At 34.1% G+C, this 26,218-nt stretch overlaps 1 protein-coding gene across 3 annotated transcripts; it reads left to right on the forward strand.

Annotated features, from left to right (window-relative positions):
• The first annotated feature begins 4,422 nt into the window (after positions 1 to 4,422).
• Positions 4,423 to 17,495, forward strand: LOC129000859 (cytoplasmic protein NCK1-like). Of its 3 annotated transcripts, none has more exons than XM_054427909.1 (7): positions 4,423 to 4,507; positions 11,806 to 11,976; positions 12,776 to 12,983; positions 13,291 to 13,518; positions 14,964 to 15,246; positions 15,571 to 15,783; positions 16,830 to 17,495. In XM_054427909.1, the coding sequence occupies exons 2-7, from the start codon at positions 11,853 to 11,855 to the stop codon at positions 17,040 to 17,042; spliced, it is 1,269 nt and encodes a 422-aa protein (XP_054283884.1). In that variant the 5' UTR covers positions 4,423 to 4,507; positions 11,806 to 11,852; the 3' UTR covers positions 17,043 to 17,495. The 3 variants fall into 3 exon arrangements, with proteins under 3 accessions (XP_054283884.1, XP_054283885.1, XP_054283886.1); XM_054427910.1 differs by having other exon boundaries at positions 11,806 to 11,955; XM_054427911.1 differs by lacking the exon at positions 11,806 to 11,976 and having other exon boundaries at positions 4,433 to 4,507.
• The last annotated feature ends 8,723 nt before the right edge of the window (positions 17,496 to 26,218 follow it).

Genomic DNA, 26,218 nt, shown 5'->3' on the forward strand with positions numbered 1-26,218 from the left:
ACTTACAACCGTTATGAGTCATTATAACAAAGAGATCTTTGGTCTGCCTGCGTTTGCTGTTGCTCAACCAATGACGTGTCGTGTGTAGACTATCGTACGTCAAAATTTAGTCAGGTCAATCGTGAATCATCAAAAATAATTTGCAAATTTGAGCGAATATTGTGATTCATTGAATACCAAACTCACTGAACTGTACTAGAAAGTATGTCGTGATGACTTTTCATAAATCAATTTCTTGTAATATGTTTAGATTAATTTTATGTTTTTTGTTCGGATACATACATTATGTTTTATACTTGCAACTGTGCTAATTTTATTTACAATAAGATTGTTTTATTTCTTTTTCCGAATTTCTCATGTAATAAAAAAGCTTATTTTGCTATTAGGCTAATTATGGCAAATTCAACATGCTATTTACGGCACCACTAAGTTACCATGTGTATTTTCCTATAAAAAATGTTACTCGAATACCTCATCACTTAGGCGATTAAAAACCAAATTTTTGTCATACTGCAGAAAAACCCGCCGTTTTTAATGCATGCGTTGGGGATATAAAGTAGCCATTTTACTCTAGGGAGTAAAAAACCATTTTAGTCCATAGAGACTAAAAATCAGCAGTTATAAACAGTTGTAAATTTCTATTGTAGCAATCGTATCGATCGAAATTATTTATCGATTGATTTATTAGGTAAGGACTATTATTGTTGATCGCTCGCCATATCGATGGTGAAGTATGTTTTATAATTGACTAGCATTGACAATTGAATAGTCAAAGCTAATAGTCAAAGGTTTTATCTATGGTATTAATGTATTTGTAACACAATCGTAACATACGAAATGACTGAATCACTTACTTTATTTGCAGCCGCTTATAGCACACTTACAATTAGCCGCTGCATAGCCTATACTTATAACAATTGCTTATTTGCATTAGCAGAATTGAAAACCAGCTGGGAGTCGTTTTGAGATGTTATCTTTACATACAAATTATTTCGTTTCTAGCTTAGTTCGTTAATTAATTACGCAATACGACAAAAAATATAGTTTACCTCACGGTCAAAAAGAGCCACTGAGTGATGAAATATACAATTTCTTAGTACAAAAAACAATTTGTACCATTTCAACTGAAGGCTAATGCTATGTCACAAGTTACTACATAAGCAATCACTCCTTTTTACTAATTTTCTAAATGTAATAAAGCTAACATTAACCACAAATACCCCCGCCGCAGCAAACCTGCAAACTACTAAAGGCTCCGGTTCGCCGTTGACCGACCGCTAACGCTATCGCTTGCACAATTTGGCATAATTTTTACAGCGGGAGCGGGACCGCTATCGCCCGCTCCCGCTTCTAGTACATAAACGCAGACTAAGCGAATTTATCCATTTGTCTGATTGGATTTACACTAAAATGTCTCCTTAAAAATGTCACATTTATTCCCTATTTAAATAGCATTAGTTAAACGAGTATTTAGGTTTGCTGCAACAGGGAGGGTAAAAAGTGTTTTTGTAAAATGTTAATAGTTAAGTATAAAATAAATACATTTTCCAAATGTCATCAAAATATGTTCATAATTAAGCAAACTATACAACCATTTACTTATTTTCCATAAGAATAACATGAGAATTTTAAATTTACAATAGGCATACATTTTTCAAGGGACACTTTCATTAAAATGGCATTAAACTTTTTAATCTCCACCCTCCCTTCAGCTGGAGTCGGACTTGAACAGCTTTAAAAAGCAAATAAAAAAATACTCTTAGCCAAGGGTTAAACTACAGTGTTCGAGTTTGTGTCGCTGATGGGTTTAGTTAGTTAGTTTTTTTTTAAAGTATAATTGGTATAGTTTTATTGAAGCACCATTGTTTATTGTTTATTTTATTTTAGTTCTAAGCTATTAATTGACATGACCAATGCAAATTTTCTATTAGTTATTTTGGTTCTATAAATGAGTTATGAGGCTTATTATATATTTGTTTTTAAGCTCTAAAATATTATTTGGAAAGAAATTGCTTACTTTTATGTTTTTTTTGTTAAAAAATGGTAAAAAAATTTTACCCCATAAACCCCTGTTTCTATATTCCGATCATGCTGATTCGCGAACTCGTTCGAATAAATGTAGGTTTACACGTTTATACCAAATTTGCTCGGATCATTTTTGCTCGAGTTATCGTGCTAACGGACACACATATTACAGTATCTATACAGGGTTAGTAAAAAGTCTGAGACCCCCTGTTAATTTTTAACGGTCCATACTAGAAAAACTAAACTCGGCACATCTTTATGGCATGTTATGAAGTACTTTTTGGGCATAACCGCCACTTGGTGTACATCCCCAAAATGGGGGATTTTGAGGGGAACTCAAAATGTTCGAATAGTAAGACCCATTGAGTGACCCCTCATTTTTAAGGTCCTGATAAAAGAAAATCAACAACGCAAACTGGACGTCTCTATCTCAATCCAGTAAAAAATGGCAGTCAACCCAAGTAGCACAGATGGTTGGGCCAACGTTGGTAAATTGTGGAGCCACACAGTTGGCCAACGGTAGAAATGTCACCTCTTTAAACTGTTTTCCAGCCAACCTTTGTCCAACAATGGCCCAACCAAAATTATTTCACACAAAATAATAAAGATTTAGTACGAAAAGCATAATTATTAGTTGAGTAAATTGATTAAATAGTTCATAAAAACAAATTTTGAAAAAAAGCTGGAACAAAATTTTTTGGCCCAGACGGGTCTCGAACCCGGGTCCTTCGACTAATGAGCCTCTTACCTTACCACTGAGCTATCTGTGATTGTTGATACAGAGAGTTTTCAAGTGGTGAAAAAGTAGCCGACAGTTGCAATGGTCGCAATACTTCAAACATTTTTGATACTACACAGTATAATATGATTCTGTTAATCTGTTAAGGCATCATAAGTAGTTATTTTTTTTGGAGTTAGAGAGGATACTGGTATTTGAATATAGATTAATTAATTACCGCTAGATTATTAATGCTATTATAATTGACTGTTATATGATTAATTACTCTTTCCCCTTAAATTGTTGCAAATAAGTTAAAGAATATTAATTTAAAAAATATTTGCATTATTATAATTATTAAAATTCATTGTTGTAGCCCCGGAACTGTAATATATAAATTATCTGGTTTTACAATACCTTTATCAGTTCCAAAAACTTTTGGAAACTTTTGGAACTGATAAAGGTATTGTAAAACCAGATATTTTATTATAATTATGTTGTGAAAGCTAGACCCAGAGAATGAAAGTCGTGTAAACTCAACTATGGACCATCGTTGGTCCAACAAAAGTATCTTTTGTTGGTCCAACGGAGTGAAAAACGGTTGGACAACGGTTGGCTTGATGTATGATACCCAACAATGCATATTAATGTATTTCATTAACAATGAACCGATGTTGGTCCACAGTTGTAAATATTGGTTGGCCCAACTACGAGATATACAGTTGGACAACGGTTGGTTGGTTGTGGAAGCTCCAACCAACCATCGACCAACTGTCCCACAGTTGGCCAACGTTGGCCCAACCATCTGTGCTACATGGGAATTGAAATTCTCAGAAGTTAAATTTAACTTATACGTACAGCTTTCCAAGTCTGGAGACTCCCTGCAAATTGTGTAACGGCTCACACTAGGAAAGAAAACTAAACTCTACACACCTTTATGGAATGTCATGAAGTACTTTATGAGCCTAATTGCTACTTGGTTCCCAAACCCAAAATGGGGGATTTTGGGGAAAACTCAAAAAGTTTAAAAGTTAAGCCCCATTGAGTGACCCCTCATTTTGAAGGTCTTAAAGGTGTTAAAAGAAAACTAACAACGCAAACTAGAGGTCTCTATATTCACACAGTAAAATATGACAGAATATTGAATATAAAATTGCACTTGATTCTGATATCTAAAGATTTCAATCAGCTGCCATTTTTTACTGGAATGAGATAGAGACCTCTAGTTTGCGTTGCTAGTTTTATTTTATTGTGACTTTAAAAATGAGGGGTCACTTGATGGGGATTACTATTTGAAAATTTTGAGTTTCCCCCAAAATCCCCCATTTTGGGGATGTACACCAAGTGGCGGTTATGGCCAAAAAGTACGTCATAACATGCCATAAAGATGTGCCGAGTTTAGTTTTTCTAGTATGGACCGTTAAAAAATTAACGGGTCTCCAGACTTTTTACTAACCCTGCATATAAAGCCAAAAGTACCCATGAACTTTTGAGAAAACCAAAAGTAGCATAAAGAGCAAACAAATCAAACGCACTAAGTTCAACAGTGTTTTTTTCAAAGAAAATTATTTATTAATTGACATTTTTTATACATTAGCAACTATAAAATAAGCATCTAACCTCTTTTTACTTTCCTGCCTCTTTGATATGAGGGAATTCCTCTATGTTAATTGATAATGGTTCCCGGTGAGGGTGTGTAGTTTGTCAAAAGGGCCTATTTTGTAATCTATGCCTGCAGTTATAATATGTCCAGTCTGAAAATTGGTGAGTTACGACGTATTTGTTTAGAAGATTAGTTATTTTAAAATATTGAATGTTTTAGCTGAGAGAAACTTTTGAACCGTTTGGCTTGAGTAACAAGACTCGCCTTGGTTTCTTAAAGATGGCCTGGCTTCTGCCAATATGCTGTTTGGGTGGTTCAGGGTAACCCATTTAGACTTGGCCATATACAACAAAATTGTTATTGATAAATTCATTGGGCGTTTTTGTTATAAATTGCTTTGTAATTTTTGGAATATTACGTTAGAATGCTGTATGGTTATTTGTTTACCACACTTACACTGTCTGAGAACAATAATCACCTCAACCTGATAAAATTGGACCTACAATCTAATTTCATTGTTATGATATGTTTTATTTCATTATTTACGAATATATGTATGTAAGATAAAACGAATGACCATATACACTTGTATACTTCTTGATAGGTCTAAAACTAAGCCAGACTACTTAGCCTACCGGTATAGGTTTGTTAAATTTATGGTAGAGGATGTTATAGTGAACAGTTGATAATTTCTATTCACACTGGCTGTTTTTGCGGTATCAAAATTAACTTAGTGGCTTAAACACAACAAAATAACAATTTCAAATAGGCCTACTTGCACAAAAGCATCTTTTTCAAGCATTTTTGAAATTGTTATTTTGTTGTGTTTAAGCCACTATTTCAATTGCACAAAAACAGCCTGTGAATATAAATTATCAACTCTGTTCACTATAAACCTACACTTTAACTTACCTAATCTCTACCTTCAAAGGACTTAACACAGTCACGAATCAGCATTAAGTCCCACTTGCTTTCCACACATGCCTAAAATTCAGTGCTCAGTTGTGTTTTAGATAATGTCTGTAAAACCTTCTACTCTGAATGCCTGTGCATTAACTTACTTTATCCTTTTCTCTTCTCTTCAGTTGTTCATATTTTCATTTTATTTCAGTTTTAGTTGACCTCAGGCCTGGAGACAAGAATGTAGCCTAAATAGAATAAATCAAAACTTCAAACTGTCTTAGTTAATATTCGAGATCTCCAAACATTTTTGTACCATTATTTCCATGTTAACTTAAAAGTGAGTCTAATACACTAATAGTTGAGTACCGGTACTTTAAACTTAATCACTCAGAATTAAACGTAAGATATAAAGTTTCTGGTGAGGAAATATTTTAGGCTAACAAATAGGTTAGGCCGTTAGGCCTAACTTAGGAAAGGTAGTCAATTTACAAAAGTAAAAAAAACTTTAAATGGCCGTAGTTCCCTTAATATTTATGAGCGCGGAGAAATTTTAGCACCATTATTTTCAGCTATAAATCTAGTTTCTGGTGATATATAAATCTATATAGGTTCCCATGGTCACATTAAATATCACAAATTCAATTAGGCCTAACTTAGAGAACGCAAGATAACTCATTTTGAATGTGTTTTCTAATTCAGCTTTAGCGTAGAAGGCTACCACGGTTACCTAAGCCTTAAAAATACTATACAAATCATCAGGTCCAGGTCCTTATTAGGCATAGGCCTACGCCATATTTTTCCAGCAGAAACTAACTTAAAAAGTTATCAGGTTTGTTGTATAAAACAGCTAGGCCTAAGTTAAAATCTTAAACTTATTGTTCCCTTTTTAATATCAGGGCTAGCAAAATCTATTTCAATGCCAATGAATAAGTACAACCATTAGGTTACCGTAATCAATTGATAAGTTATGTTAGCATAAAATATGAATATGGGAAGACTTGTTGAGTATGAACAGGGCCGTTGCGTGGGTGGGGCGCCGCTGGGAGCGCTGCGGGTGCCACGATAAAAGTAATACAACAAAATTGAAAAAAAAGGTTAGCATAACAACGCATTTTGGAAATTATGTATTTAGCTGAATTTGGAATATTACGTTGTATAAAGTATTTACTGAACAAATACATATTATTTGACACCAATCACTTTATATTTATATTTGCAACGTTTTCCCAAATTAAATATTTTATGTAAATGGAGTAGGTGATTTGCTTGTATAACTTACTACCTTTAGTTTAGTGTAATAGCCTAATATTAACCCCACTGTGAAGCTGAAGGCCCTGTCCCAACTTAATTATCTGAATATCAATATTGCAATGTCTTATTTCACCCGACCGGCCGACAGCTGACCTTGGTTGGGACTCTGACCATGACTCATGGTAGAGACAATGACTTAAATATGCACGTGTTGTCATGTCGCCCCTCCCCCACCCACCACCAACCCCTATCCCAATCACTCCTTTCTCTTCCGGCAGTCTCAGCTCAGCTGTCAGCTTAGTTTGATGAGTGATACGAGTTATTTACGTGAATATTGTGTCAGTGTACATTCAATATGCACTGTATTGTCAATTTTTAATAACAAATATAGTACTTTTATAGGTTTAAATATTTTCTTACATTAATTGTATGGGTTTGATTATCACCAACTAAGATTTTCAAGTAATTTAATCCCTGATTCCTGATTCTAGTATTTTTGTAAGGTAATATCCTTTAGGTGTCTGTTGTTGGGAACTAAAACGCAGATAGCGATGCAACCCGCCACGCAACTTTGTGTAACGAGCATCACTCATTGTGTGTTTTGGGGGGGTGGGGCGCCTGACAACATCCCGCCCCGGGCGCCAATAAACCACGCGACTGCCCTGAGTACCTATGAAAATATATTAACTTATTAAGTTCATAGTCTTTCAAGATACTTTCTCAATGTTATATATGTGTTTAGCTGTTATAACAGTACTTTACTGTTATAGGGAACATTCATTATTATCAATGATTTTTTTTTTCAATCTGATAAAAGATATATAACAAATTGAAACATATTTATTAGCTGACAACTACAATAAATACATATTATTCACTATCAACACAACACAACAAACAATTACAACAAAAACAACAAACAAACAAACAATTACAAAAAAACAAAAAAACAACAAAACAAAAAAACAAACAATTACAAAAAATATTAGGCTAAGTTATATTAAAATGAAACTGTTACAAACTAACCAAACTTGTTTTAAGTGTAAGTTACCTTTAAAATTCCGTTTTATATTCCCCACATGCCTTTTCTGTTATCAAATGGAATTTTCAAAATGGTACAATAGTAAGTTTGGTTAAGTTTAGTTATGTTAGGTTAGTGTAAAACAGTTTTATTTCTCAATCCGTTATAGGCCTACATATTTTTGCCTAAACAAGATCAGTTGTCAATTTTTAATTTAAATGTGTTTGAAGATATTAAAACAGAAGCAATATGGATTGTAAAGGAAAACAAAAATATCGATATATCGAAAAAAAAGTCATCGATAATGTAATGAATGTTCCCTATAACAGGAAAGTACCGTTAAACTTATATACATAAATTAGGTAACCTACCCAAATTTACACTACCATAGCTTATTAGGTATCCCTTAAAGTTAGTCTATTTCATTTTACTCTTAAAACAGTAAGTTTGTGATGGAAAGTGAAATGTTGAAAAAATTAAAAATACTTTTAAGTTAAGTTAGGCTTTATTGCGTGATGACTTAAATACAGTAACAGAATTATAAAAGCCTTGTTCTTAATTAGATTAAGTTATTGGGAGCCTGAAATGATCAAATTTAAAAATTTAATCTGGGTTGTTATAACTTTGGGTTTAACTTAATAATAGGGGTGTTGTGTTAATCATTAAGTGTGTTGCTAGCCTAGTGGTTAGCGTCTTCAACCTCGGTGGGGGGGGGGGAAGGGTTCCAATTCCCGGCACATGCACTAAACTATAGGCCTAACTTTTGGTAATATTTTTAACAAAATATAAAAAAAACAGGCTATACAACACATTCTAAAGTATGAGCTCAGTAAATTTGATTTGTATAGCACCTACAGGTATTTTTTAATCTGTGGTCAAAGTTGTACTATGTGATTTGGTACGAACACTTACCCCACTTCACCTTAGGCCTACTTTTAAAAAAATCAGCAGACTTATTTATAACAAAAATGTAAGTTATGTAATCTGATATAAAACGTTATGGCCCTAAAGAAACCTTAATTGTTTAAGTAGCCTATTATAAATAATAAAAAGCCTACCCACTTTTTGGCAGGGGTATTTATTATGAGAGTTTTAAATTCATCATTTGAGATAGCCTAACAAATTAATTAATTAAGTTTTGTCAGGCTCTCTATTGGGTATTAATTTATTGTAAACTTATAGCCTATATTTAGCTATTTACTGTGCATACATTTAGTCGGCGAGATTTAAAAATAGATCATGTTAGCCACTTTTTGTGACTTAGGCCTATCTAAAAAAAATTATAAGTAAATTAACTTAATATCTAAGTTAGATGTTTCCTGTCAAACACATAAATAAATAACTTATATAAGACCAGCTACTTGGGCCACGGTCGACAGCCCTTGTTGCCTAGCTTATTTTACATTCAATATGAATTTTTTATAATGGTTTTGACAACCAGGGTCTTTTTGACCCCACGATAGCATTTTAATTCAAGCTGATTGTTCCTCTTGAGATATAGATTAACCCTAGCAGTGGCCAATGTTGGAAGGGGGGAATGACCAACACATTTTGGCGATTTTGCAGACCTTTTTATGAAAATTTGTAAAAATTCAACCGTACAAGTATACCTAGCCAACCTTATATTTATTTTGTTTGGAAAGAACAGGAGAATCTATAAATAGTAATTTTAAATGGTAAAAATACACTAAATACCCCCGCCGCAGCAAACCTGTAGACTAAGCGAATTTCCATTTCCCTGAATGGATTTACACTAAAATGTCTCCTTAAAAATATCACATTTATTCCCTATTTAAATAGAATCAGTTTAAAACATACTTAGGTTTGCTGCAACAGGGAGGGTAAAAGTGTTTTTTATGTAAAATGTTAATAGTTAGTAAGAAATAAAAACATTTTCCAAATTTGGGCAAAATATGTTTATAAACAAGAAAACTACAACAGTTTACTTATTCTCCATAAGAATAACATGGGAATTTTAAATTTACAATTTTTTGGAATTTTCTCCGTAACCATTAGGCGCATTATAACGCTTCAATATACAACAATAAATTATTTGTTTTTTTAAGCTCTGCAAAAGAGTTTAGAAAGAAATTGCAAAATTTTATGTTTTTTGGGTCAAAAATGGGAAAAACCCATTTTTACCCCATAAAAGCCCCCATAAACCCCCGTTCCCATGGTCCGATCATGCTGGTTCGCGAACTCGTTCGAATAAACGTAGGTTTACACGTTTGTACCAAATTTCATCAAAATCGGATCATTTTTGCTCGAGTTATCGCGCTAACTGACACATATATATATATATATATATGAATTTGAATGGATGGTGTTTTTGACCTCTAGGGACTTCAAAACGAAAAAAAAAACGGTCCCGGGTCCAGGTCTTACCGTGAGTACTACGGTAATAGCTTATTCCCTATATGGGAAATTCGCTAAAATAAGAATTTTTTTTTAATTTCAAAAGCAGCCTCGGTAAAATTTTTTCTACAGATTTTTTATGGGAAATTCATTATAATACATTTTGTAGACAATCTAATGCCCTACATAGAAATATATAACATGTTAGGAAAATATCTTTTTTATAAGTTTTGGGGCAAAATATAATAACAAACGGAGAACCGACAAAATTGAAAACCAAACAGTGTTAGTTTGTGTTGTAAAAAGTTATATAATAGCCTATATGTGTAAACTAATAATGATATATACATGTTTGTAAAGCTAATAAAGTAAGGAATACAAAAAAGTCATTAAGTCTATGGTTAAAATAATTTTTATTTATTTAATAAAATAATGTTTTTGTATTTTAGCGATTTTGTAAAAAAAAAGTTCATAGTAGGCCTATTTAGGCCTAGTATAAAACTTTTGTACCAAATGATTTTACTTCAAACCAACATAAACACCTTGTAGTGCATTCAATTACCTACATAAAAAAGTAATAACATGTTGGGTAAGAATTTTTGTTTTTACGTGCTAAGGGCATAATAATATAAATAAACGGAAAACCGCAATATACAACCGCAAAAAAATGCAAACTTTTATAAACACAATTTCACACTATTCAGTATATATTCATGCATATAAAATGCATGAAGATTACTGTTACACACACACACACACATTTCGCTGACAATACGAAATAATAACGAATTTAGTAATCAATCGCGGATAAAACGAGGGTGAAAACTCACCGGCAACAACACGCAATGGCGAATACAAGGCACTTTGTGTATGAGACCTTGACAGTAGTGACGCACTTTCGTCGTCTTAGAGAGAGAAAACGGAAATAACCCTGAGCGAAGGGCTGCCACTATCACAAGCTACATTTCTTCCTCTTCAAAATTACATATTATATGACTAGTAATAATAACTTGCACTGTATGTAATTCGTATTTTTCATACTAGCGTAAGTTCAGAATGTGATGTTTCGAATGGTATATTACGTTCGTATGTTCGTTGGTATGTTATGTTCATATCAGAGTTAATTATAAGTGGTTTTTTCACCCTTAAAAAAATTTTGGCCCATACTAGAGTATTACGCTGGTGGCCATTCTAGGCGTCATGGCAAACGAGTTGGCCACTGATAGGGTTAACAGCTGTTTTTACAGCAAAACTTCCCATCTGTAAATAGCCTAAATAACAGGACTTAAGTAGATCTTAAAACAGTGGCGCAAATTTGGGCCAACAAAATTTCGGGCTCTAGGCCTAATTTAAATAGCCTTATTAAAAATCAATGTGCAGCAAAAATATTGCTAAACTTGGTGCTAATGTGAAGAATCTGGACTGACATATCAGTTGCGCAAAACTCAGACAGTACCTGAAGGGCAGTGATAGATTCAATGATTTGTTGTTCTAAAACAGGACTTTAGTCTCTACAGTGATCTATCCCTCTCACCGTTCTCACTTATGCTGTTAATCTAATTATCAGTTAATTAAGATGGGGGTGCTACCTAAGTGCGTATTTTAACCCAAATAATTGAAGGATGAGTGTAGAATAGTGTGAGATGATCTGTGTAGCTACTATGATCAGCTGTTTCGTCAGCCAGGATCATTTATTTAAGGCCAAATGATCAGGGACAGCTGGGTGCTGTTTTGAAACATCAAGGAGCTACTGACTTTTCTCATGTTAGGCGAGCACTTTCAACACTCAGCTACACAGCCATGTAAAAGAAACTTTTAACAATTTAAGAATGTAAAGTTCCTGTTTATTTCAAAACCGTTTCTCTTAGTGCTTGCCCGCACTATTGCCCTTGTAGTTTTGATTTTTGATAGTTGCACTGTTTGTTGTAGTGTCACGGAATGGTAGTGGTTGAGATGGTTATGGTGTAACAGACGACATGAGCATGTTGGACTCACGATCAGTGACTGCGGATAGACACCTCATCAAGAGCAACGGAGTGCGGCCCCCACCCCACCACATGGCCGCCATGCGATCACATAGTACGTTGGTCAAGGCTATAGGTAGTTGTGTTACTTGTTTTAGTTGTGTAAGAGTTTTTTATTTGTTTTCAGCATGAAAGTTTTCCCTTATGGAATCTATAGTTGTAGTAGTTTGTTTGGTCAAGAAACAGTTTTGAGATAAAACTCTCTCTAGGGAAACCACTGTTACTGTAGTGTTCATAAATAAAACTCCTTGGCTCTTATGTTTTAGGATTCCAACAAGCCAATAAACATTGTGTATTGAAAACTGATTATGTAGGCCTAGGCTGTAATATTCTATATATTGATATGCTCTCATACTGTAAACAGATGTCACTTTTTTTAACATCCTTTTAAATGATGGGAGCCACCGACAAATTGTGCTGATATTACTAATTTTGGTTGAAAACAAGTCAAACTTATGCAATGACTTATTGTGATCTGTAGCAAGTGTTTTGACCCATGAACTGTGTTTTAACCAACAAAAAAAAAAGACAGAATATAGAATTGTAGACAAAAGCACATTCTGTCACTGGCTCTCTCAACTATATTCTGTTTTAATAAACAAAATTGGTGATCGCTAGCCCATATAAATGGAAAGTCTACTTCACTTTCCAATAGTCAATGCTTTGACAAACCCCATGTAAATTTAGACCCCACGTATGTAATTGTTATTTTTAGTTTAACCTAGGAACATCAAAGACGAAATGTAGCCTATTTAGTTGAATTCGCTAACCAGCCTAGTCCAACCTTGAAAAGGATTTTTTAATGCTGATTACACTTTTAAACCTAATTTTAAAAAATTTAAAGATTTTAGAACCAGTACAAATAATTGTTTCAGGCAAGGCAGGTCAGGATGACGTGTGCTATGTGGTGGCTAAGTACGATTACGCCGCGCAAGGCGCACAGGAGCTGGATTTGCGCAAAAACGAGCGCTATTTGCTGCTGGACGACTCCAAGCACTGGTGGCGAGTACAGAACGCTCGTAACCAAGCTGGCTATGTGCCGAGTAACTACGTCAAGAAGGAAAAACCATCCTTGTTTGACAGGTAAATACTGTCAGACAATAAGTCAGTTTCATGTAAATTATAATTATTTTATGATTACATTTTTGACCTAATTAAGCTATTAAATTGTAAATGTTTTGCTATGTTAGTTAATTGTTGAAATTGTTGTGCAATGTACACAATAACAAAAGTGAAAATGGTTGAGGAAGATTTTTTTTGCGCATGCCCATCAAGTTATTTATTTGACTTCCTTAGACAATCTTTTTGTAGTTCTAAACAATCCACATCTTAAGGTTAAATATTATGTTGTAACCAAAAGTCTGGCAATAAATAAATAATTTGCTTTTAGCATCAAGAAAAAAGTAAAGAAAGGGGGAGGGGGCAGTAAGACGCTGCCCTCAAGCAGTTCACCTCACCGCGCGATGGAGAGTCCAACGACAGCACGGCGACTCCCAGCTGATCCGTCAGAGGCCATCGGAACAGCTGTTGTCAAATATAACTATCAGGCCCAACAACCCGACGAACTTAGCCTCATCAAGGGGACGAGAATACTCATACTGGAGAAGAGCAATGATGGGTGAGGGACATTAATAAACACAGCGATTCAGTAGTTTATCAGTATCTAGGAAATAATGTAATTGTAGGCCTAGGCTATATATCGTATTTCATTGTCTACAACTTACAAGTTTGTGAATTGTATAATAAGAAGGACAGCAGCTAGCTTACCTTGAAGAAGGGCAAGTAGGCCATATTGTAGAAATATTTCATGTTCGATCTCGATTTTATAAGAAGATTTTAAACATATCTAGATCCTGTGAAAAAAATAACTGTCCACTGATACTTTAAATTAGTAAACTAAAAACTAAAATGCCAAAGATTCAATTTATTTCAATATAAAAAGGGACGATTTCCTTGTTATTTGAAGATTATTCAAACTCTCAGCAAGTGTCCTTGAATAGCCACTGTGTTGTGATTGGTAAAGTATTTTGCCTTTTAAAATTAATTTGAGTGGTAGATAATGTAATTTACCCCAATAAACTAAGGACATTCATGGAATTGCTTCCATAGTCACATATTCTAGAATCATGGTCGTTGGCTGACCTTACCAAAACTGAACTGATCACTAAATCCATTATCCTTTCATAGTGTCATGTTCATAGGCGATTTTACTTCCAGTCCAAAGTTGAAGGTTGAAATTTCAGTATTAATTGAAACTCTGCATCCATAGAATGTCTGGTACAGATGATGCCGTCGTGACTTTGTCGTCCAAAGACCACCATCTTTGACTATTGGCAGAAGTAGTCGTCACATTCAATGTTAACTGTAGGCACAGTACAAGTGCTGTCAATAAATTAAGACCAACCTAGTGATCATTTTTCCACCACTATTGTAGCCAGCTTCTACCCCTTTTGCGAAGATTATTCTCTTCTTAGTACAGCAGAACTCCAATTATGCAAATCAATTGGCACGATAACTCATTTGGATAATCAAAAATTAAACTAATTGAATTTTTATCAAAATTCAAGGTATTTTACAGAAAATAGACTGAGTCTTTTACTATTGCGATCGCAGAACGCCTCTGCAAAGATTTCACGGTCGAAAAATTCACGCTTTCGCCCCGATAGTGGAGGAAGTATAATTTGGCATGCCCAGGGGAGACGAAGATTATTTCTGTAAGACCACAGAAGATGTGATATATTTTGCCGCGATCGTGAAAAAAGGCAATGTTTTTTCATCACAGCCTCTGCCTTTTTTTTAATATTCTTATTACTGTTGTTTTATATATTTTCAAAATTCTTTGTGCAAGCAATTTGGATAATTGGTGATTCAGATGGTCAAGGTTTGGATAATTGGAGGTATACTGTAGTCTGTGAGTGGATCTTTTAACTATGGCTACAGCTAGTCCATATATATAACATGTCTACTTCATTACCGTATTCAAAAGTCAATAAGACAAGAATTGAATCGTAAAAGCAGTGAATAAACCTGTAAAAACAAGTGTTTGAAGTGACATTTTGTCAGGTGGTGGCGAGGTCAGAGCGGGTCGCAAGCTGGTTGGTTTCCTAGCAACTACACGCAGGAGGAGACAGATGCGGACGACACATTACACACGTACGCCATGGCTGAGAATGTGCTGGACATTGTGGTGGCCCTCTACAGCTTTACGTCCACCAACGACCAGGAGCTGAGCTTTGAGAAGGGTGATCGGCTGGAGATATTGGACCGGCCACCGTCGGACCCTGAGTGGTACAAGGCAAGGAACAGTCACGGACAGATCGGTCTGGTGCCCAGGAACTACCTACAGGTCAGTAGTTCTTTTTTAAATGTTTTTGTACTAATGTATACATTAACTAGCATTCGTCATAAAGGGATCCAAGCCAGATTAGGTTTCCTATACTTATTCTGGCCAAGAATACCTAACCTCAAAATATACAATAGACTTTCATTACTCATTCTTTCCATTTTTACTTGTCCCATCCTATCATTCTTTCCTCTTCTCATCATGTATCTTTCTAAACCTTGGATGGAAGACTGGATGTTAAACATTCCCCAATCATTATTCATAAGAACAATACCATCAACCTAACCATCTTACGAGTCCATCACCAAATATGTTGTCTGATTGCAGGAGTTGAGTGAATACCTGACGCAGCCGCTACGTGAGCGTGTTGGAACGGGCGGCAGTGGAGGGGGCGGTGGGGGAGGAGATAACTTACCTGACAGACCGCACCTGGTGGGCAAACCTTGGTACTACGGAGTCATCACTCGGGCTCAGTGCGATACCCTGCTCAACCAACAAGGCCACGACGGCGATTTCCTCATACGGGACAGCGAGACCAACGTGAGTACAAACTGCTGTAGTGAGTAAAGCTGCGGGATTGTGAGTGCACGTTTTACAGTGTTTTACATTTTTCGGCAAGAGTATTTTCCTAGAATTGTGATATTTCACTGCGGAGTCTGTTTAAATGTAAGAAGTATTTTTAATCGGAATGAGCGTCGTTCTGCAAAAATTTATTACCTACAACTAGTTCTAGTTTTAGTTGTTTATCCTTTGTAAAAAAAATGTTTGTACTGCACTACTAAATGATAAGGATAAAAGTTTGAACTCAATAAATTTTCAAGTTTAAAGTTGAATTTATTGATTATTTTCATAGCCTCCTCAAATACAAGGCTGCGACGTTGGTGTGTGGCAATGCAGGAACTACATAAGTGTTAAACATATTTATAACTCAATTACTATCATAACTAATAATTTTATATTAACACCATCGTTTTCCTCAGTATCATATCTACAAATGTGCAAAGATTCAGAATTTTTTGTCAACTATTAATGTTGTTTATAATTGTGTATTTGTCGCGGGGTTTTTAATGCGAACTGTGCTCACGGGCCTTGGATTCAGGCTGTAGGACGGACCAAGATGGCGGTTTTGGCCACACTTTCAGTGCATTTGGTTAAACGCTGTGTCCTCTCTATTTTATTATGTGCTCGTTGGTCTAACCGTGGTCTTGTATTAGAGGAAGGTAGGCCTATGCTTTTATCCTCCAGAACCTACACTTAAAAAATGAGTAAACCAATTAAAGTGGTCTACTTTAAGTCACTGTCACAACATCGCAACTCACTACTGCAGCCTAAACTAAAGAAAAGTATCACATATTTTTTGCGCGAGCAACTGAATTTCGCAGCTAGGTAAACCAGCCTTTGTTATAACTTTATGGTACTGTAGAATGATGTACTCTTCTTGGGCCAAAAGTATCTAGACAATGGGTACATTTAGATTTGGTACTAATGTTCTCTTCACACCTACTTTCATAACCTTCTGTTCCTATTTTCATGTCTGATTATTTTCCCAGCGTACTATTACTATATGATGTGACTGATGTTGGTAGATGGGTGATTACTCTGTGTCGCTCAAAGCGCCTGGCCGCAACAAACACTTCCGAGTGCACGTGGAAGGTGCGCTCTACTGCATCGGCCAGCGCAAGTTCCACACTCTGGACCAGCTCGTGGACCATTACCAGCGAGCGCCCATCTACACCAACAAGCAAGGCGAGAAACTCTACCTTGTCAGACCTCTTCCGCGGTCCAACAACAACTGCTAATCCGTTACCAAAGCCAGAACAGTTTAGTTTAGTTTTTTATTGCTTGAAGCGTATTTCAGTGTGATTTATTTATTAAGTGAGCTGTGAAACGGACACGAGCTCCCTTCGTACAACGATGTATTTTGTTTTGAACGGCGGCTCAAATTTTTTTAAAGTAAGATTTTTAATTTTCCGAGAGTATTGTGCTGCTAGTCTCGACAGTGGATGGACGGCCAGACAGGTTGTGATGTGATAAACTAGAATGGTCCACGATTCGATGGATTTTTATATGATGGAAATCGATCGCTTTTTCCAATTTTTGTATCGGTCCTAAGACACGGCTTGCCGGTTTGTAATGTATTTTGTATTTAAAATATATATATTTTGTAGCATTGTTACGATTCGAGTGTATATGTGTTGTATGAGTGTGCACATTTTTCGATGTTTAGTTTTTATAAGATCGTCCAAAGCCTTGGTTAGTTGTATTATTTAGCTTATCACATTTCTTCGACACCAGTAGTGTTCTTTATTTAGTATTTTCCATGACTTGTACGCGTAGTTTTATTTTCATCTGCTTTTTAACTCTTTTTTTCACTGTAGTATTTAAGTTTTACCAATGTACGAGGCTTGTGATGATTAGACTAAAATGTGTACAATTGTAACCATTGGATATGTTTTGACTAATCCAGTAAAAATGTTCAGTTTTCAGTATGTATTACAACTAATACTTCTTAGCCAATTAAATACCTGATTTCTGTTTTACTAACCAAAAGTAGTTAGCATAGATTCTGATCTGAACTAAAAGCACCCAATTAGTCAATCATCAAATCCTAATGCAGCAGGAAGAGAGTCGTTTTGTTTGATGTGAAGAAGACATCACCTTTCAACTGGCCGAATCTCAGAGTTTGGATATTAGTCTGATTAGTGTAGTAAAAAATTAATTAATGTTGTCATATACTGAGAACTTGTACCAGTAAGTACGGCACTATCAAAATAGTGTTTGCTTTTAAAAAATACTCCAGATGCTGTATATTCAACCTGTGTGTTATTTATTGCGAAGAAGTTTTATTTATTGTGTGAGACACTAAGTTTTGTTTGTTTTAATCTAATGGTTTTAACCCAGCGGCTGCAAGGTTGAACAGTTAAAGAATTCTATACAGTGATAATTGCTTGAAGTTAGCATGATATCGAGAGTAACATGTTCTGAGTTTAGTGGACGCTGCAGTGAAAATATTATTTCTTTCTGATATTCATAGCTATCTTGTTTTAACGAGAGTACTCCACATTGGAGCTATTGTTAACATTGCAAATATTGAAATTAACAACATTATCTGTGCTCATTTTTTTGTCACCATTGATTACTCTCGATATTTATGTTTTTAATTGTTTTTAACAATCATTTAATATTTTAGAATCATAATTTTGTTAGGAATGCATAAATATTTAGTTAGTTTACTTCACCTTTTATTATTTGGTGTTCTATAATATGTTAACAAAAATGGTTTGTTAAATTGTAAAACCTTTTTTTACTACACCGCACAAATCTATTCCTCCAAATTTGAACATGGCCTATTTGATAGAATATAGATGTGTGAATATTGAGCAAAGATAAATAAATTACAGACTTAGAATTAATTTTTATAACATTCAAATATAGAACAATCCATAAACAAATTGTCTTGATGAAATTTAGTCTTCTATTCACATATTTTTGTGTAACTACAAATTAATGCTGTATATGATCAATAGTAACATATCACAAAACACGGTGATTCAGTCTTGTTTTAAAACATTGATCTACAATATCACTAAAGAAGCAAAGTGTAAATATTGGGCATGGTAATTAATTAATTTTTTGGTCATGGTGTAAAAGTAAATCGTATATCCTATGACTTTAAATGCATTTTACAACATTAAAATTACTTGTTTACTCATGTAAATATACTTTTACAATTTCCATACTATTCATATTGTTCTTTCAATATAAAAAAAAATTGACTTGAAAAAAAATTTTGTTTCTATTATTTTTTATGATTAGATTATTTCATTTGGTTAAACGAGGTTTTAAATGACAAGAACAAATTGTAAACAGAAAACGACCCCTACAGTGCACCGGACAGAACTAATAGTAAAATTTTCTTTTACTGATCTATAAGGATGATAAATCTACTTAGGGAGTGAGTATGTTTTATCTGGGATTGCTTACAGTCGGTGGTGAGCCATGAAGAATAAATTTTAATATAGCCTACAAAAACCCCTCTAAAAAGCATTCCATTTTTAGTCTCAACTGACACAACTCAGCCTAACATTTTTTACATGTAAATCTTCCTTAATCCATTTTACTCAGGGAAAGAAAATTTGTGTATGTAGCTAAATAGTTAATCGATTGCATTTCATAGGCTAGGCCGAGTATTATATTACGCTGATTTTAAGGTTGAAACAAAACTAGTTAAGAAGACAAGATAAATTTACTAGCAATGTGGAAACTAAATTTGTTTTTTCAAATGAAGCCAAGCGCTGCTCAAACCTTTTTATTTGAGAGGTAAAGTAAATTTAAGCTTAAAGATACAATCTGACTTTTCGAGACTGGAAATGAAACAATATGTCTGAATTTATCTGATAAATGGTTTGTGTAATGAAGAGGCCTATAGGTTTTTACATTTGATACTTTTCTATCGTAGGATGCTCTTGAAACATTTGGATACGACCTTGCACTGATGGGCCTCGGTGACCTTGTTTCGATTTCCATAGTGTACAGTATTCAAGTGCTTTTTCATGTCACCTCTTAGCGTAAGCATTTAAAATATGTTTTGGCTTCCTTACTTGAGACTAATGTATAGAATGAGCTTGAGAACAATTATTTTATACTTTGCTTTTATTAGTTTGTTTTGTTCACCATCTTAGAATCAACCCACGTGCATTTTTTCTACAGTTACTCCAGAACAATTTTACATCACTATTTATTTATGAAGTCTGGTTCCGAAGACATGATCTTGTGGTGTCGCTATGTGTGCATCTGTCTGTGGCACAATTCATATGTGAACGGTTAACTAAGGTAGGACTGAGCCACTGAGTTTGCCTAGTATGCTGATGTATTTAGTATGTCAGTTACCATTACGTTTGTACAAAGTGTCATACAAGTTCCCCTATGTGTGTTGCCATAAATGTGGCTTTAATATTTAATAAGTTCATTGATATTACGTTAAGCTGAAATTTTGTAAAGGATGTTCTGAGGCATTTATCTCGTAAATGTTCTGCGATGTGATTCATGGTAAAAACTAACTCAAAAGTATAGATTTGTATAAGTTATTTTTTATATGAAAACTTCTGTGTGAATTTAGTTGAAATGATAAATTGCAGCATTCATTTTTGTCTGTGGTTGTGATTAGCAGTAATTTCTGTAAAATTGAAAAATGTCTAAGGTTTTATAAATACCACGATTAGAGAGCTGAATTTATTTATTTAAATTTGGAGTTGAGTCTATTGTTCAAAATGTATTTATCCTGAAATATTTTCACGCTCAATAATTTTGTTACTATTTTTGTGTAGATTACAATCTGAATCTGGTGACTTATTTTGTAAAATGTACTATAACTTGTTAAATAAATTGTGTCTTTCAACAACCAGTAATAATTTGAGATTAGTAGTTCAAAACAGCTTGTAGAATTTTACAGCAACTCAGTTTATTTTCTAGTCACTTGACAAAATACTCAGCATTACTGTGGCAGAAGAACAAAATGTTATCTTCAAGCTCAGTTCTATAAAAACTGTATGATTAATACATTGTATTTAAGGTAGCTTAATTTGTATAATATTCAATAAATTAAATAAATATTTGAATATTGTATTGATGACGGTTTTTTTCAATATCCTTAAACAAATGCAATTTAGAGCTCTCAACTTTATAATAAACTAGCTGCTGTACCCGTGCTTCGCAACGGGAAGAAAATTCAGTTTCACAATCATTGAAATAGATTTAGAATAAATAATCCTACCACATAGTTTTCTATATAAATAAAATTAGAGTTTTGTCTGTGCATTGCTCAGAATCATAAACTTTTAGGTTATTTTTACGTTTTATACATTAAAGAAACCGAAACAAGTCTCATCTAAATTTCTGTCTGTCACGGCCCAAGAGCCATCTTACGCGGCCTTCTCCTGAAAAACGAGAGTACCTATCAAGTTCCAAATAATTTTAATGTATTCACTGGATTGGCGAGATTGTCTTTAGCCATTAAAATATAGCGTCACTACTTTGTAAATAAAATGACAGACGTTTAAAAACCCAATTTTGTGCGATTTTTTGTAAAGTTTTCTCCCAATGTTTATCACACATTCATCTATGAAATAACGAACAGCTGTTCAAATCAAGATTATTTCTTACAGCTGTCACTGATATGTTTACATTGAATGTTGTTTACAAATACCGTAACCACCGATTCCGATCACGTTTTGAAAGCAAATGGAAACCAAGTAAGATTAAAAACTTGTTTCCTTACATAACGGATTTAATTAATCGCAAGTGCAATAATTTGTAGGGTAACCGTAAATGAAAATAGAGATTCTTTGTGTATAATATTGTTCTTGAGTTTTGATAACCGGGGAAAAGACCTTGAATCAGTGTTGTATATTGCTGGGAAACTTACAATTTTTAAATGAGCGTTTTCAGTCGAGACTCGGAACGAGACCGACGCGCGTCTACATGTCTATAGTAAAAATAAAAGTAGGCCTACCTTGTATTTATGTTTTATTCATCATGTGTAAAAGTGTACAGTTCGTGTATGTGTTTCAAAAACTCCCAAGACGCACCTAATGGGGAAGCTCAAGACCTTATATTAGGACTGATAATGGCGATTTAATTTTGCCGAAATGCATCTCCTGTAATAGGATACATTAGGATCGACCGGCGGACACAGGTAATTTAACCTTTTATTGATTGTCATACCGATCCGGAGCAACAACAAACAACATAAAATGAAGTTATGTTTGGCCAGCATATCTGAAAATATGCAATGAATTTTCTCATGCTTCCATGGAGACCAATTAATATTTACTTTTGAAAACCTCATTCCAAAGTGTTGGACATCCCAGGGGTTTAACCCGATAGGAACTCAGGGAAGGGAATAGGCCTATGACATTCTTAGATATGTGGACCATCTTTGTGCTTGATTTTGGCTGTATCGGTTTAGTATTTTAGTTGTGACAGCTGCCCAGACAGACACCACCTCAATTTTTTAATAGTATAGATAATGCTTTTTACTTTCTCCCCCTATACCATAGTATATGAAGAAAGTATTGTTTTCGTCTAAATTTTTTAATTGAGTTTTGAGAAATGGATATATCCGTTTTGGGTCCCCCTGGACCCAAAAAAGTGGTTTTTGAAGTGATGTCTGTCTGTGTGTCTGGATGTGTACAGAGCTACAGACCACACCTCTAGTCCGATTTTGATGAAATTTGGTATGTAGGCACTAAAGTAGTAGTCCATAGTATCTCCAGGCGTTTTTTTTTTTTTTTTTTTTTTTTTTTTTTTGTATTTTTTGGAAATTTTGATTTTTAATGTCAGTTTTCCCATAAAAACCAATAAAAAAACGGGAAAATCTGATTTTCTAAAAAATGGCCTGAACAATTTTGATGGAAATTTAGTATGTTGTAGCCCTTTAAATTCCGAACAAAATGGTATAACTCCCATTTCTGTAAAAATTACGGTTCAAAAGTTATTCAAATTATGTTATTTTCCCATAAAATAAGAGAAAATCGTATTTTTGAAAGAAACCGGTTTAGATTGAAATTAGTATGTGGTAATACTTATGATTCCAAACAACATAGTGCAACCCCCCATTTCTGTAAAAATTATGGTTCAAAAGTTATTGTAACTTATGTTATTTTCCCATAAAAACCCATTTAAAAAACAAAAAAATGATTTTTTTAAGAAAAACTGATTCTGATTTAAATTCTTCTGTTATGGTCCTTATAATTCTAAACAAAATAGTGCATCCCTTCATTCCTGTTAAAATTACTGTTCAAATGAGCATCGATAGGTCAACCATCGATTGTAAAATTGACGTCAACCACCTATGTACTGATAACATCGTTGCGTAAACAAACATTGATGTTTTTGGGACTAAAACATCAAAGTTTCCGATGTTTTTCGCCTGTTTTTTATACTCTATAGTAATGGAAAACATCGATATCTCAATACTGGCCAAAAAATATCGATGTTTGACTTATACATCGATTTAACAAAAACATCGGTAATCTACCATCAATGTAAAAAATACCGACCATCGATAGAAAAACATTGATGTTTCGAAAAAATTTACTATCGATGCTCAATGTTGAAGAGTAATAGAGTATAGATTTTGCAGAGTGCCATTTGGAGTAATTTCTAGTCCTTTTCTATTGAATGAAACTATACAATATCACTTACTCCACTCTCAACATTCTGGGGTTTCTGAACGCTTGAAACATTCCTTTTTATGTTGATGTTACGCTCAAACTCCAAATTCGGACAATGTCCGAAATTTTTACCCACTTCGCGATGTGGAAAGTGTGATATACCCACTTCGCGGAGTGAGCATTTCTTTTCGGACATTGGCCGAAACGAAATTCCCAGACCGCGTTGTGGGTAAACTAGTTTACTCAAATGCCAAAGTCAAAACGTTCTTCGGCGATTGAGCAAAGCCAAAATATCCACAACGCGATGTGAGCAAATGTAATTGTCGTCGTCGGAAAGTGGGTACTTCTAGTTTGCGCAAACGCCAAATAGCCTGTATAAACTACCGCATACACAAAAATTTACATGAAATCCACAATCATTAGGTAGAATAAATTAAAATTATATTTATTTAATGTATGATTAATTGCGTTGAAGACTACTGTGACACGCAAAATACCTACTTTGTATGGTCCCCATTTCTTAAAAAAGTATTAAAGTATTAAAATACTTTGGACATACTCACTGTTCTCCATTGGTTGAATACATTGTGTGAGTCCGTCCAAAGTTTTTTTTCGTGTCACAGTAGTCTTCAGCGCAATTTCTGTAAACTTAAATGATCTTACCGTCTTACCCCAATTAAAACATATTAAGCAATTCCAACTTCCTCGTGGTATAGTTCTACATGGATCAGGACAACAGTATCTCCAACATTTGGTTGGTTTTTTGTAGTTCCATTTTTCTGTTTCATTTCCGTTGCTTGCCTTTCACGTAGGCTCATTAAGTAATCTTGTAGCCAGATCTTCCAAAATAAACTCAATACTTTTTCTCCTTTTTCCATATTTCAAGCACTTTTACCAACGCACTATTCGACAAACCTACCAAAAACTTGGAGCTTAAAGGGAATATCAAATTTGTAGAGTACAGACACAACACAAGAATATCCATGGAATGTCCTGGGGATATCCCAGTGGGATATGGGGGATATCCTCTGTATATCCCGCAATATCCTCAGGATATCCCGGGGAACTCCCTGGGATATCCCCATGTCCGCCCAAATCCTGATCCCTGGGATATCCCACCAGGATAATATACATAAAAACACAAAGTAATAAATATTTAGTATGAAAAGCACTTTTACCAGTTAAGTATTTTAATTAAATAGCCCATAAAAACAAATTTTGGAATAAAATAGAAACAAAAATATTTTTGCTCAGACGAGTTTTGAATCGGATACCTTTGACTTATTAAACTCTTACCTTACCTCCTGAGCTATTTGTGATTGTTGATATTACTAGTTTTCAAGCGGTTAAAGAGGAGCCGACAGCTGAAATGGTCGCACTACTTAAATATTTTTGATACTATGATTCTGTTTAGGCATCAAGTTGTTTAATTGTTTTTCTGGGAGTTGTAGAGGATATACTGTAATAAGAATATAGATTATAACTGTTATATGATTAATTAAATTCTTAAATTAAACTCTCCTTAAATTTTCAACCAATACATTTTCTCAAATAAGTTAGAATCATGATTAATTTTTATAAATCATTAGTAACGTTATTCGAAATAGTATTGAAATCCTTTTTAATAACGTTTCTCAAGCACTTGTCACTTGAAAAAATACATCCAGTACTATAAAATATGTTTTAATATAGGTAGCCTACCGAGAATATCCATAGGAAGACCCCAGGATATCCTCAAAATGCATTCGTTTGTGTTGGATATGTGCAATATTTTAGAGTGATCCTATCCTAGGGACATTCTCAAATCCTGGGATATGTGGGAACTGGTCAGAATCCTGTTCTGTGTGGGAAAGCTGTATTCGGTAGCGAGTGAAAATTTAAAAACGTACGTTTTCAGGAAACACACTTTGCAAATTTTTTTCCCCTTTTTTCAAAACTTTTATTATTTTTTTGATTTCATTAACATTTGAAGTTTCATAAAATGTCCATGGTAACGCAATATCTTTGGTAGTTTTTTTTAAAAAGAGCATCTTTAGTGGAAAAACACAAAATCCTGTCACGACCATAACAGATGTTTAAATGAATATTAAAAATAGTTAATATTATTTTTATAACTATGTTTTGCTATAAACTAATTTACTTTTATGACCATTATACATTAAAAAGGTCACTGAGCTTTTAGTATATTTGGTCTTTCTAGAAAAAAATAAAAAAACTCAAAAAAATTGAAAAAAAGCCAATAATATCTTTTTAAGTTTGTATAACTCCGAAGAAACTTACCTGAGACCCGAAAAATCGTTATGTTTGCATATAGGCGTGCTTCTTTTGTGTATAAAACATTGAAATATGACGATATTATAATTTTTGAAATTTTTATGACAGAAATCATAAACGTGATAGTCAGGGACAAGCAGTACGGTCGTGAATTTTATAAAAAAATCTAAATCTTTCTAAACAATCCTTTAATTATACTATTAGTTATAATAAAAATATGTGTTTCAATTGAACTAAACTCTTCAAATTACAATTATATTAAAGTTATTGTCACGACCAAACACACTATAATCCATAAGGCTGGATAGGTCGTGAAAAAACCCGCGATGGTCGTGAAACTTTGGTCGTGAAATTACGTGTTATTTGGCTCTGTTCTGGCGGTAGCTCTGCACCTCATGTTCGAGGATACAAAGTGGACTTCTAGGTTAATCTAGCAATTGAAATATCTTATAAAAAAAAATTAACACCATGTCTACTTCATCGAATGACTATGTACGGTCATGGACACACCAAAATTACAAAAAACA

The sequence above is a fragment of the Macrosteles quadrilineatus genome, unplaced genomic scaffold (assembly GCF_028750875.1).
Source record: "Macrosteles quadrilineatus isolate MER2022 unplaced genomic scaffold, UCM_ALF_1.0 Scaffold_8__2_contigs__length_117827958, whole genome shotgun sequence".
NCBI lineage: Eukaryota > Metazoa > Arthropoda > Insecta > Hemiptera > Cicadellidae > Macrosteles > Macrosteles quadrilineatus.

What these genes read in the sequence shown, in the direction of transcription:
- LOC129000859 (XM_054427909.1), top strand. Translation starts at nt 11,853, where the DNA reads ATGAGCATGTTGGACTCACGATCAGTGACTGCGGATAGACACCTCATC. An exon ending in CTGGAGAAGAGCAATGATGG is followed by an intron (nt 13,519 to 14,963) that starts GTGAGGGACATT and finishes ACATTTTGTCAG; the next exon opens with GTGGTGGCGAGGTCAGAGCG. An exon ending in TGCCCAGGAACTACCTACAG is followed by an intron (nt 15,247 to 15,570) that starts GTCAGTAGTTCT and finishes GTCTGATTGCAG; the next exon opens with GAGTTGAGTGAATACCTGAC.